Raw genomic sequence first — 11093 nt, 5'->3', positions numbered from 1 at the left:
AATTTGCTACAGCCACCTCAAGAGTCGGCACACAGGTGTACAGAACCATATCATCTGCATACATGTGATACCTAGAGTGCTTTGATTGACTACAGATGTTGTTCATGTACAGAAGAAAGAGTAGGGTACCTAATATGGAACCCTGAGGGACACCTTTTTCCAAAGTTGCAGGATCAGACACAATGTCGCCTATTTTGACACACTGTGTCCGACCCAGCAAGTAACATTTAAACCAGCTTTTTGCATTTTGACCCATGCCTATATTGGACAGAGTATCAAGCAAAATAGGGTGGTCCACGGTATCAAAAGCCTTGCATAAGTCAATAAACAGGGCAGCACAGACAGTAGGACTTGTCCCAGGCATTTTGTAATTGGCCTATAGTTATTTACATCAAGAGGGTCACCCGCCTTTAGGAGAGGAGAAACGTAAGCCTGTTTCCACTCAACAGGTAAGTTTTGAGAAATTAGTGAAAGATTGAAGTTATGAATTTAGCAATAACTGCTGCGGCTAATCTCAAAACATAAGGGTCAAGGCCATCAGGACAGAGGACTTCTTTGGGTCCAATGACGACAGGGCAAGGAAAACACTATAGGGGAGACCACTATAGGGGAAAATACATCCGGAGCCGCAGATGCCGTCTCCTGTGCACCTTGGTGAGAGGAGGGGGCATTTTGTGTGTTAAATATGTGCCCATGCAGCTCTTTTGAAATGATCATTAAAAGCATTTGACATTAACTTTTTGTCACTTATAATGGATTCCCCAACCCGCAGCTTTGTCGGGGGGGCATCTGCTCCCCTCTGCTGGAGAGATTTTAACTGCTTTCCAAAAAGTTGAGTGATTTCCGGACACATCAGAAGTGAGGGATAAGTAATACCCTGCCTTTAATTTCTTAATGAGAGCTGTGCACTTATTTCGAAGGATACGGAAAGATAGCCAGTCATGCGAGGACTTTAAAGCGGGGATGACACGCCCCTCGGGAAGCTATTAAGGCTATTAACGCTAGCATCTAGATTGTGACGTACTTACGGGCCAGCTCAATTTGACCAATAAAATTGATCTTGTATCTGGTCTAAATGTCAGAGCGGCTCTGGGCTCTGCGAGTTAGCGTTCCTGGTGGCTATCAACTCATGCTAGTGGTTTTGAGGCCACCTTCAGCCTCATAGCTGGGTAAAAGTTTGGTGGAAAAATTACTTTTTTGCTACAAAAAACTCGCCAGAATGACACCGAGTTGACGTCCAAGTTTTAGGGAAAACTGTTGCATAATCGCAATTCCGCGCGACGGGCTCCATCGTACCTATCTTGTCTATCTGTCTCCCCCCGCTGACACGCCCTCAGCCGGCTAAATGCTGAACAGGGCTCACGGAGCCCTGGAGCTTCACGTAACGTTACCAGTACACTGCCTGTGACTACTCTAGCGGCCGGCCTAACCTGTGTCCGCCCCTCTCTCTCTCTCTCTCTCTCTCTCTCTCTCTCACACACACACACACACACACACACACACACACACACACACACACACACACACTCTCTCTCTCTCTCTCTCTCTCTCTCTCTCTCTCTCTCACACACACACACCGATATGGGGGGGCGGTCTCTCTCTCTCTCTCTCTCTCTCTCTCTCTCTCTCTCTCTCTCCGTGCACAACTTGGAGCTCTCCAAATAGCCACCAGAAGTATGATGAAACTTGACATAGCGTTATTTAGGCTATAATGATCAACTTGTATGGGTGATCATTTTATGTATATCAAATATTATACCCCTCCACACACACACACACACACACACACACACACACACACTCACACACACACACACACACACACACTCTCTATCTCTCTCTCACACACACCGATATGGGGGGGGCGAGACCCCCCCCCCCCTCTCTCTCTCTCTCTCTCTCACACACACACACACACACACACACACACACCGACAGTCAGAGAACTGACTCACTAAACAACACTAAACAACGTTGGATTCGTACAGTGCAGAATGCAGATAAGTGTAGGCCTATAATGTTCTTATTATAATTGTGAGTTTGTTTTTTAACATGCACCGCGAGTCCACGGGAGCCGATCTACAAGCTCACAACGCGTTGCACTGCGAGTAGCCTAGAGAAGGCTGTCAAGTGAGCAGCGCAATCGCGCATGCTATAGAAATATCCTAATAAATAAATAAAAAGGTGTCGCTTGCAGGGGCAGTTTCCTTATGGGACTTGCCTCTAGAATGCATGCATAGGCATGCAAGTGCACTCGGCATTTATATATCATATATATAGACTAGTACGAAGTACAATTAAATGATCACAGGCATTCTAGGTCTAGGTCGGGACACATGAAATCCACGTAAATGCCTTTCCGCTAGCTTCACGTAAACGCGAGAAAACATCAACTTCTTTTTTTTCACCGCTGGGGGGGGGGGGAGGCGGGGCTGCGGATAGCCCCCATGAGGATCATCAGAACTATTCGGGTCTGACCCATACAATGTTTTTCACTCATGAATTCATTATGCATAAACAAACATTTCACATGAAGAAACAATGTTGTGTGTGTGTGTGTGTATGTACACACATGCCCAGTTCAATGCGGGGCAGAGAGGCACTGCGCAGCCTGCATGAACAGAATAGGCTCTGTGCCCCGGCGGTGAGAGGGGCTGCATCCCAGCTCTCTGTGCCCCGGCGGTGAGAGGGGACAAACGGTCGTGAGCGGGGCTGCATCCCAGCTCTCTGGAAGTCCGAGTGCGAAATTGCGATTATGCAACAGTTTACGCTAAAACTTCCACGTCAACTCAATGTCATTGTAAGGAATAAATAAAAGCAATAAAATAATTTTTTAATGATATTTTCACCTAGTATGACGCAAAAGGTTACCTCAAAACCACTAGCCTTTACTGCGCTAGCCACTCAGCTCGGCTAGATGCTAGGTCACGTCAGAGCCTGAGATATAGTCACGTGTCGTTTGAAACTGTTTTCATTCAGACCACGTGATGTACCTTATCAGCAATGTTAATCTCGGGCTTTGACACTCCCCCTTTAACCTTCTAGAAAGTGACCATTGCCTGTTTCTGGCATGGATTAAGTCTGCCAGTTCTTTAGAGAACCAGGGATTTTACCTATTCTTAATTCTAACCTTTTTTCAAGGGGGCATTCAATGTAATGCTGTCTGCGCGAGCGTTTGGCTGAGGAACGCACATACAAAGATGCCAATGCCTGGCACTGTATCGTCAATGGTCAAATAAATATTTGATTGAGGAATATAATTTATAATAATAATATTATAATAATAATTTATAATTTTGTATTACTTCTGTATATCAGCTAAATGTAGATTTAGATAGACATTGAGGGTAATTAAGATTCTCAGACTTTTTACAAAAACACTGCTAATCAACAAACCGGTAAATCGATCGATAGGCTTATCAAAACGTATCAATTAACTATTAATGCATTAATCGATAGTGGCAATGTACAATATGTAGCATATATGACCACTAGGTGGTAGTGCTAGCCAAGCTATTACATTTTTACACCAATGAAGCTGTTTGTAGGAATTCACTGAAGATTTCATCCTCTTGGCAGAGAGTAGAGAGAGAGAGAGAGAGAGAGAGAGAGGGGGAGGGAGAGAGAGAGAGAGAGAGAGAGAGGGAGAGACAGACAGAGACTTGCAAAGCAACTTGAGTTTTAGACATTCAATAACAAAGCCCATTGCATAGCTTTCTGAACCCCATGCACTGCTCAGTGTCACAGCCTGGCTGTATACTGTACACAAAACAAATGAATAGAGAGGTGGGAAGAAGAGGATGTGGAGCCCACTACATGACCTTTATGTATGCTACCTTGGGACTCTGTGGTCATGAGTGTCTCCTCACTGCATTAAGGCACATCTGATCCACACCATTCAGTCTGCATTCTGTTTTTGTGCTGCAGTCTCATACTCTCTGCAATCTGCTGGATTACTGTTATTTCCCGTACTGAAGAACCCCGAAGAAGACAGACAGAAAAGTTTTCCAGAAGGATTATTTTTGCAATTTAAAAGGATTCTGCAAAACCTTTTCTTCTTCTGTATCTGTCATCTCATCTGAATAAGGATTTCTCAAACAGGGATAATGCTGCTGATGTGCTACAGAAGATGGTCCTGGTGGTCCCCAGTGGTCTTTGGAGTTGTCCTGGTGGTTTTGACTGCAGGAGACCCAGGAGAGATCCAGGAAAGGGGGCACATCGGGTCATCCTCATGCTTCGGAGGCTTTGATCTTTATTTTGTTTTAGACAAGTGAGTTGGTCCCTCTGCTCTACCTGACACACTAATGGAGCAATAGTGACTAGCACTGTCCGTGAACAATGCAGAAGCAAGCATTTCAATATTATAGGTTATATGATTAAGATGAATCTTAATCATATAACCTATAATATTGAAATTCTTTATTGGGAATAACCCCTTGAGATGAATCATCTCGTTTCCTCATCGAAAATATGCATCAAAATATTAATTCATTCATAATAAATGATATGCCTGGTTTAGCAACATCATTTAACTATTTATTTCATAGTATGAGCTAAAATATGAGCTTCATGGCTGACTCAACACAATAAGACGTATTATTTACCGTGAATACTTCATGTTTGAATATGGAGGCTATGACAGGTCTTTGCAATGGCCGTTTTGTTGTTGTTTTGCATGGACATCATGCCTTTCCATCAGTGTAGCTCAAGCAAGATTTGTAAAGTGCCATGTATGTTTCATTGTCAATATGCCCCCTGCTATCCTAACCTGCCACATAGAATGGCTGTGATAAAATGTAATAGTCACAGTACAGTACACTTTTGTGTGCCGTTCAATAGGTGCCTCTTCCCAAAATAGGAGTCAGCTTTGGTAGACCGTAACCCCATTAACCCTGACATTATTTTAGATTTTCTACAACAAAAATCTATCCCACTCCACTTTCAAATATTTTCAAAAGAGTGAAAATAGAATTTGTATAAGCTCACAACGTGTCACAATATGACAATGATATTTTCACTATTTGTTGTACAAGTTAAACAAATATCCATGATGGCAGATGGCAATGAGCAGTGTCAGCTGTGGCATGTGCAGAATAGAGTTCCATACATTAATTTTGTTGTATATCCTTAATGTAAAATATGCTATGACACAGACTATTTTATTCCAAAAACATTTCACAGTAGCATCTCTAACATCTCTAACACATGCACTTCCTGTTGAGCCATGTAGGACCACAAGTCTAATGACATCAAGTGAAGTTATCTTCATCAGTTAATCTGAACCTTGTCATGAGACTCTCTAAAACTCAACAGTTTCAACAACTTAACCGTTTCGTCCAAAAGGCAAGAAAAGGCCTACAAATTACTACGACAGGTCATTGGTTTTTTCACCTATTTAGATCAATACTTGCATGGCTCATGTGGTATTAACACAAGAGCAAATTATTACTTGCCATAAATGTTATCTCCGGAGAGATAATTTTTGCTCATTGTCTGTGATACACATTTCTAACACCATATAGAATTTATGCAGACCGCGGCCATCTTGCTACCATTAGGGTAATGGCAGGGTGGCTCGTTGGATATCACTCATCCGCCCTGGGTACCAACCCTTTTGAATTTGCACATAATGCAGGAGGCAGCAGGACGTTGCTTTACTGAAAGCGAGCGCTTCCAAACTCCAACACATAAAAAATAATTACCTGCTAAGAATTTCTTGACAGAAAGTAGCTCATAACATGTCTATGTTGGCTTTTTATGAAACAAACACTTTGCAGATAGAAAGAGAATAATTCAAGATTTTCTAACAGCTGCATGTGTTCGTGTTCGTGAGTTTGACGTTGTTTATACAATCAGACAGTAGGACTTTTATGTTTGGGCTGTCAATAGCAAATTGCAGCTAATTGCCACCCTGCCATTAACTTAATGGCATCATTGGCATGCTGGCATTATAATTAGTAATAGTAATAGTATGGGTTATGTAGTTATGTGTATCACTAGTAGGTCAATTTAGAGTCATACATCTGACCAAGGTGTATGTTATTTATTGAATATAGAAGAAGTCATTGCAACAGAGTTTCACATCTCCCCTTCTCCCCCCACCATTTTAAAAGTCTCTAAACTCATATGGTGAGGTTTTCCATTTGTCCCACATCAGAATGCCAACTCCAGGCTGTGGCAGCACTGCTGTTTAGCAGAGGGGAAATTAGGCAATAGTGGGTAATATGGAAAGTAATTGTTACCAAGAGCTATGCTGTACAGTCAAAGAAATTATGCAACATGTGGCACCTGACAGATTTCAGTTGTGTACAGTATGAATCTAAGTTGTATGTGTTTTACTCAACTCTCCCTCCTCTAAACTCTTTCCGCCACTTCTCCAGTCACAATATCAGCTTAACCTGTCTCCAGAATGATGCTATCTCCTGGCCTTACCGCCCTCTTGCAGTGTCCCTATTCTATTCTACGTTTCTTTTCTGTGTCTCTTCTCTGTCTGCACAACCTTTTCTCCATTGGGGCCAGATGTTCCAGTGTTTCAGCCTCTTGGCTGGGCTGTCTGTGCTGTGTGCTGGGACTTGTAACAATGGAAAAAAGGTGTTTTGAGTGATGTTGCAAGTACATGTAGATAGGGGGTCTACATATATGAGATAAATTGTGAATTTTCAATTATGCTTCTTATGCAACATTGTGAAAGACGAGCAATTTCAAAGTTTGGCTGCAACTGTTTAGTCTGAATAACAAGTTTTCTATGTACCTTCTGTTTGGAAAGCAAATGTTTTCCTATATATAACCATGTTTCTAAGCTTCTGCCCCTCACGATCCAATTATCCTTCCATCTTTATTTCTCACAGAGTGATAGGACATGAATTCAATCTCAAAAGTAGAAATTTATTTTCCCATGTACTGATGGGAAAATAAACAGCCTTATCCTCGTTTGTCTTGCTGATTGTAGGTGGGGACTGAGTGCTAGATATGTGTATATTACAGCCTCATTGACCTAATTCTGAATAGGTTTTCTCTGGCATGGAGGTATAATGAGGGTTAATTTGTCTGACTGCAATAACACTGAGATCATTGCTGGGGCATTATAAAGACATTGACGGCAATCTGAGACATACGTCACTGCCTTTCCTGTACACGAGACAGCTGTGCTGTTTAATCATAACAGTTCTATAGGGTCTTTATGTTATACTGATCTAGGGTATGAGAGTATGAAGCCTAATTTATATATACAAAAAAATGCATTTTCAAGTTAGATGCATACTCATAGCGTCACATGAAAATCTGTATTTTGTGAAACAATTGTGCAATGAAGTCGCTGCAATAGTGACTATGAACAAGTGTCATTTGACACTTGCAACAGCTCATTCTTAATTAGATACTTAATTGCTCTGCTGATTCCGAAAATAAAGAAAAGAAAATCTATGCACGTTGTCATTTGCCTTTAGATCTGGGAGTGTGCAGAATCACTGGACTGAAATCTACCACTTTGTAGAACATCTGGCACATAAATTCATAAGGTAAAAAAACATTATTGCATGGCAGCCATTCTCATATAATAAACCAGTAGTCTGTACCCATCCTCAATAAATGAAACAAACAAACATCAAATGTTCATTAATACAATAAGGGATAATAAGAGTAAGGGCATATTGTCTATATACCGTAAGCTTAAGAGGTCTATCAGTCATAAGCATGACTATTGTTTTGAATATTGTAACCCCTCTTTCGATGAGATTGTATAGTCATATGGGCCTACAAAATACAGATGCCCCTGCTTTGATACCTCAACTTGCTGTTTTCAGACAAGAATCTTTGCTGCTGTCTTAATGGTGTATTCCTTGCCTCTTGCCATCTTAGCCCACAGTTGCGGATGTCATTCATTGTGTTCTCCACGGAAGGAAGGATTCTGATGAGGCTGACAGAGGACAGGTAAGAGGAGACATGTTGTGCAATGCCTCTGCTATTATTCAGCTGTCTGAATGACGAAAGCAGACTTTATCTCTCATTGACCAAGATTCAAGACCATAGTCAACACTTTTGGCTAAAAGGATAACATTAAAAAAGTCATGGGAACTTGTTTCCTGTGTTCTAATGTATTCAATTCATCATCAGAGCATTATCGCATCAATACATCAACAAATACAAATTTCAAGGGGATTTAAATATCTTCACTTCACACACAGATGCTTTTTCAGGCTTTGAAAGAAGCCAGTGATGTCAGGGCATTCCACATTATGGTAAAATGAGTATTTTCCCTTGTTTATGCAAAATGTGGGGGGTACCAGATCGTAGGTGCTCCCTCTGGTGTTGTGGCTGTTGGTGTCACTCACTTTGGAGAAGTAGTTATACAGGTGTGAGGGCACTGTCGCTCTGAGTATCTCAAACGCCATGTCATTGTTTAACCCGTCTTCTACCTTGAGCCATTCAAAACTAGCATGGGGTCACTAGGTGGGTCATGGGCTTAAGGCAGAGTAGAAGTCTGTTTGTTTTGGAAGGTCTGAAGCTTGGTTTTTACTGACATTGAGGTGTTGGAGAACCAAGAGGTGCAAGCATAGTTAAAATCACATTGAAGGAGGGCTCCAGCTAGAGTGCAAAAAATAAATCCTGCCCAAAAATCTGGTTCTTTGATTGACTTTTGTTATCACTTTTGGTGCCATTTTTCACCTGTCAGTACTCAGTTTGTTATCAAGAAAGAATACAGCCCAAATATGTACTGTACTAAAGAAGTACTTCAGATTACATTATCGTCTTATAGCCTTGTTATAAAGTGCTTACCATATAACTATATTTATACAGTGTTCATCAGTATGTTTATAATGAGCTATAGACATGGGCTGCATAGAAATTGGAAGTGATGTCTCAAAATAAATGAGCAGACAAAATTCAAACTCAAATTGGAACAATATTGAAGCTGATAAATGGGTAGGCTACTCTTTCCTGATTGGTTGAACATTTGCAACCCACCTAAAAAAATATTTTCGGTGGGTGGTGGTAATTAATACTATAAGAATATAGTGCTTTAACCTTTTAACAAAAACATTTTGATAGGACCATAAAATATAAAAAATACCACCTTTAATTTCAATTAAAAAATGTAATTCACAAATTACACATTTCCTGAGCTGTAGATATAAGTAAGATAAGTGATTGAGTGAGGACACCAGAAGGGACACACCGTTGACAATTTGACATAGTTAAAATCTCTCAAAATCCCTCATTACTTGGCTGCTCCATTCCCACATGCTGATCCATCTATGTGGTTGTCAGGTTGACAAGTGCTTCAACATGTGGTTTGCAGCACATAGTGAGCTGCATGCACGTCTAATCTTTCCTCAGGCTCCGTTTCCAAGCAGTCACAAAACCTTTTCACTGTTTATGGTCTTCCTGCTATCTTTATTGTACAAAGGGCTCATTTACTCACTGTCTGCCTGACACGATACTGCCCCAATTGACCAAACAATATTTTCTAATGTCTATCATCTGTTACAATCATTTCTCAAATGACATAAATCGTTGCTGCTGGGTGTAAACCTTGTATGTGCTAAAAAGTATTTTTTTTTTCAGGAAATGGAAACACTGTGAACCTGTGTTCCAATGAATCTAATGTATCAAACGTTTCATTGGCTAAATATTTATAAAATCTATAGATACTTAAAAAACATTTGGCGGAAACCCCTTTTGGTGTTTTAAACATCATGTTATAATTTAGCTATTGAAAAATAGCAGATCTAGAAGCTCATAGCGCACCACCGAGTGGCGCACTACAAGCTTGTATAGGTCTTGTAAAATCAGGCCTAAATGGGTTAAACATTTTCCAAAACTAGAGTTTTGGAAACTCAATGTACACTGCCCTCACACCTGCGTCGCATATCCGACCAATGTCTGAGTCATAGTATCTTGGAATTTTTCATAACACTACCATATAAAAAGCACATTAATTTATGAACAACATAAAGATGGTACTTGGGGTTTTACCAAGCAGGGACAAAACAGTAGGAGAGACGCTCATGTAGCTCTCACATACTGTATACATGCACAACACAGTATTGTGTATAACTATGTTGTACCATAAAAGCTGCCCATTTAGTTGAGTGACTTAATTCAGCAGTTTAGCAATATAATATGAATGTCCCTGTCTTCTGTCTGTCTGTTCAGGGAACGCATTCGCAAAGGCCTTGACGAGCTCCAGAGGGTTCTTCCAGGGGGAGACACCTTCATGCACGAGGGCATCCAGAGGGTGAGCAATGTGCTTTCTGTGTCTACTGCAAGCTATAATGTTTTCTTTTTTACAACCTTGCTTTTGATTTGTTATTTGTTATTATTATTTTTGTGTTTTACACTTTAATCTTGCTTATGATTTATTGGGGTGATCATGCTTTTAGTTTGATCATCATCTGCCTCGACTGGAAAGCATTTTGGGTCAACTCCTGACTGTTGTTTGTGCCATTATGAATACAGGTGAATTGACTTGACTACTGTATTTCAACTCTGACTACAGACAAAAATACTAGGAGCCAAAACTTGTATGGGGAAGAATGACTTTACAGAACACTATTACAGAGTGCAGTGTTTCAATCCTACTTTTCTGCTTTTACAGGCCAGTGAGCAGATATACTATGGAAACACTGAAGGTGTGTAGTATGCTTACTTTTACTACCTTGATTTTGAATGCTTCTTTTTGTACTGTATGTCTCTGTTAGTATGCCAGTTTGGATTTGCTAGTTGACCTGGAAACATTAATGTGATAGAATGAAATGGTGGTGGCTTATTTCCCAGTATAGTCTGCAATAAATTGGAATGATGTATCATTAAAATGTGATTTTGGAGCTCCTGGGTGGATCACTGAGTAAGCATAAATACTATATAGTCTTTTCAGCAATTGACCCCGGTTTGAATCCAACCTGAAATTACATCTTTAAAATGTAATTTCGATAAGAATATGATCATAATGCATTACAAAGTTCATTGAAAAATTAACTTTTAAAAAGTGTTAAAGTTTAAGGAAAACATACTAATTCATATTCCATTATATAATTACACAGTAGCAATAACTAATTGTTTTAATTATAGATACAAATACGGTTATTACACAA

The 11093-nt window shown here is 40.3% G+C and overlaps 1 protein-coding gene across 1 annotated transcript in view; it reads left to right on the top strand.

Annotated features, from left to right (window-relative positions):
• Positions 1 to 3631: 3631 nt before the first annotated feature.
• Positions 3632 to 11093, top strand: part of antxr1a (ANTXR cell adhesion molecule 1a) — a 30123-nt gene continuing 22661 nt past the window's right edge. Inside the window, exons 1-5 of the mRNA XM_080765045.1 lie at positions 3632 to 4270; positions 7446 to 7517; positions 7858 to 7929; positions 10156 to 10237; positions 10598 to 10631. Coding sequence (XP_080621171.1) covers positions 4107 to 4270; positions 7446 to 7517; positions 7858 to 7929; positions 10156 to 10237; positions 10598 to 10631 — 424 coding nt within the window. The 5' untranslated portion in view covers positions 3632 to 4106. The remainder of the gene's footprint in view (positions 4271 to 7445; positions 7518 to 7857; positions 7930 to 10155; positions 10238 to 10597; positions 10632 to 11093) is intronic.

Source organism: Protomyctophum bolini, assembly GCF_963924005.1.
Source record: "Protomyctophum bolini genome assembly, chromosome: 6".
NCBI classification, from domain to species: Eukaryota; Metazoa; Chordata; class Actinopteri; order Myctophiformes; family Myctophidae; genus Protomyctophum; species Protomyctophum bolini.
This window is presented reverse-complemented; position numbering and strand designations above follow the sequence as displayed.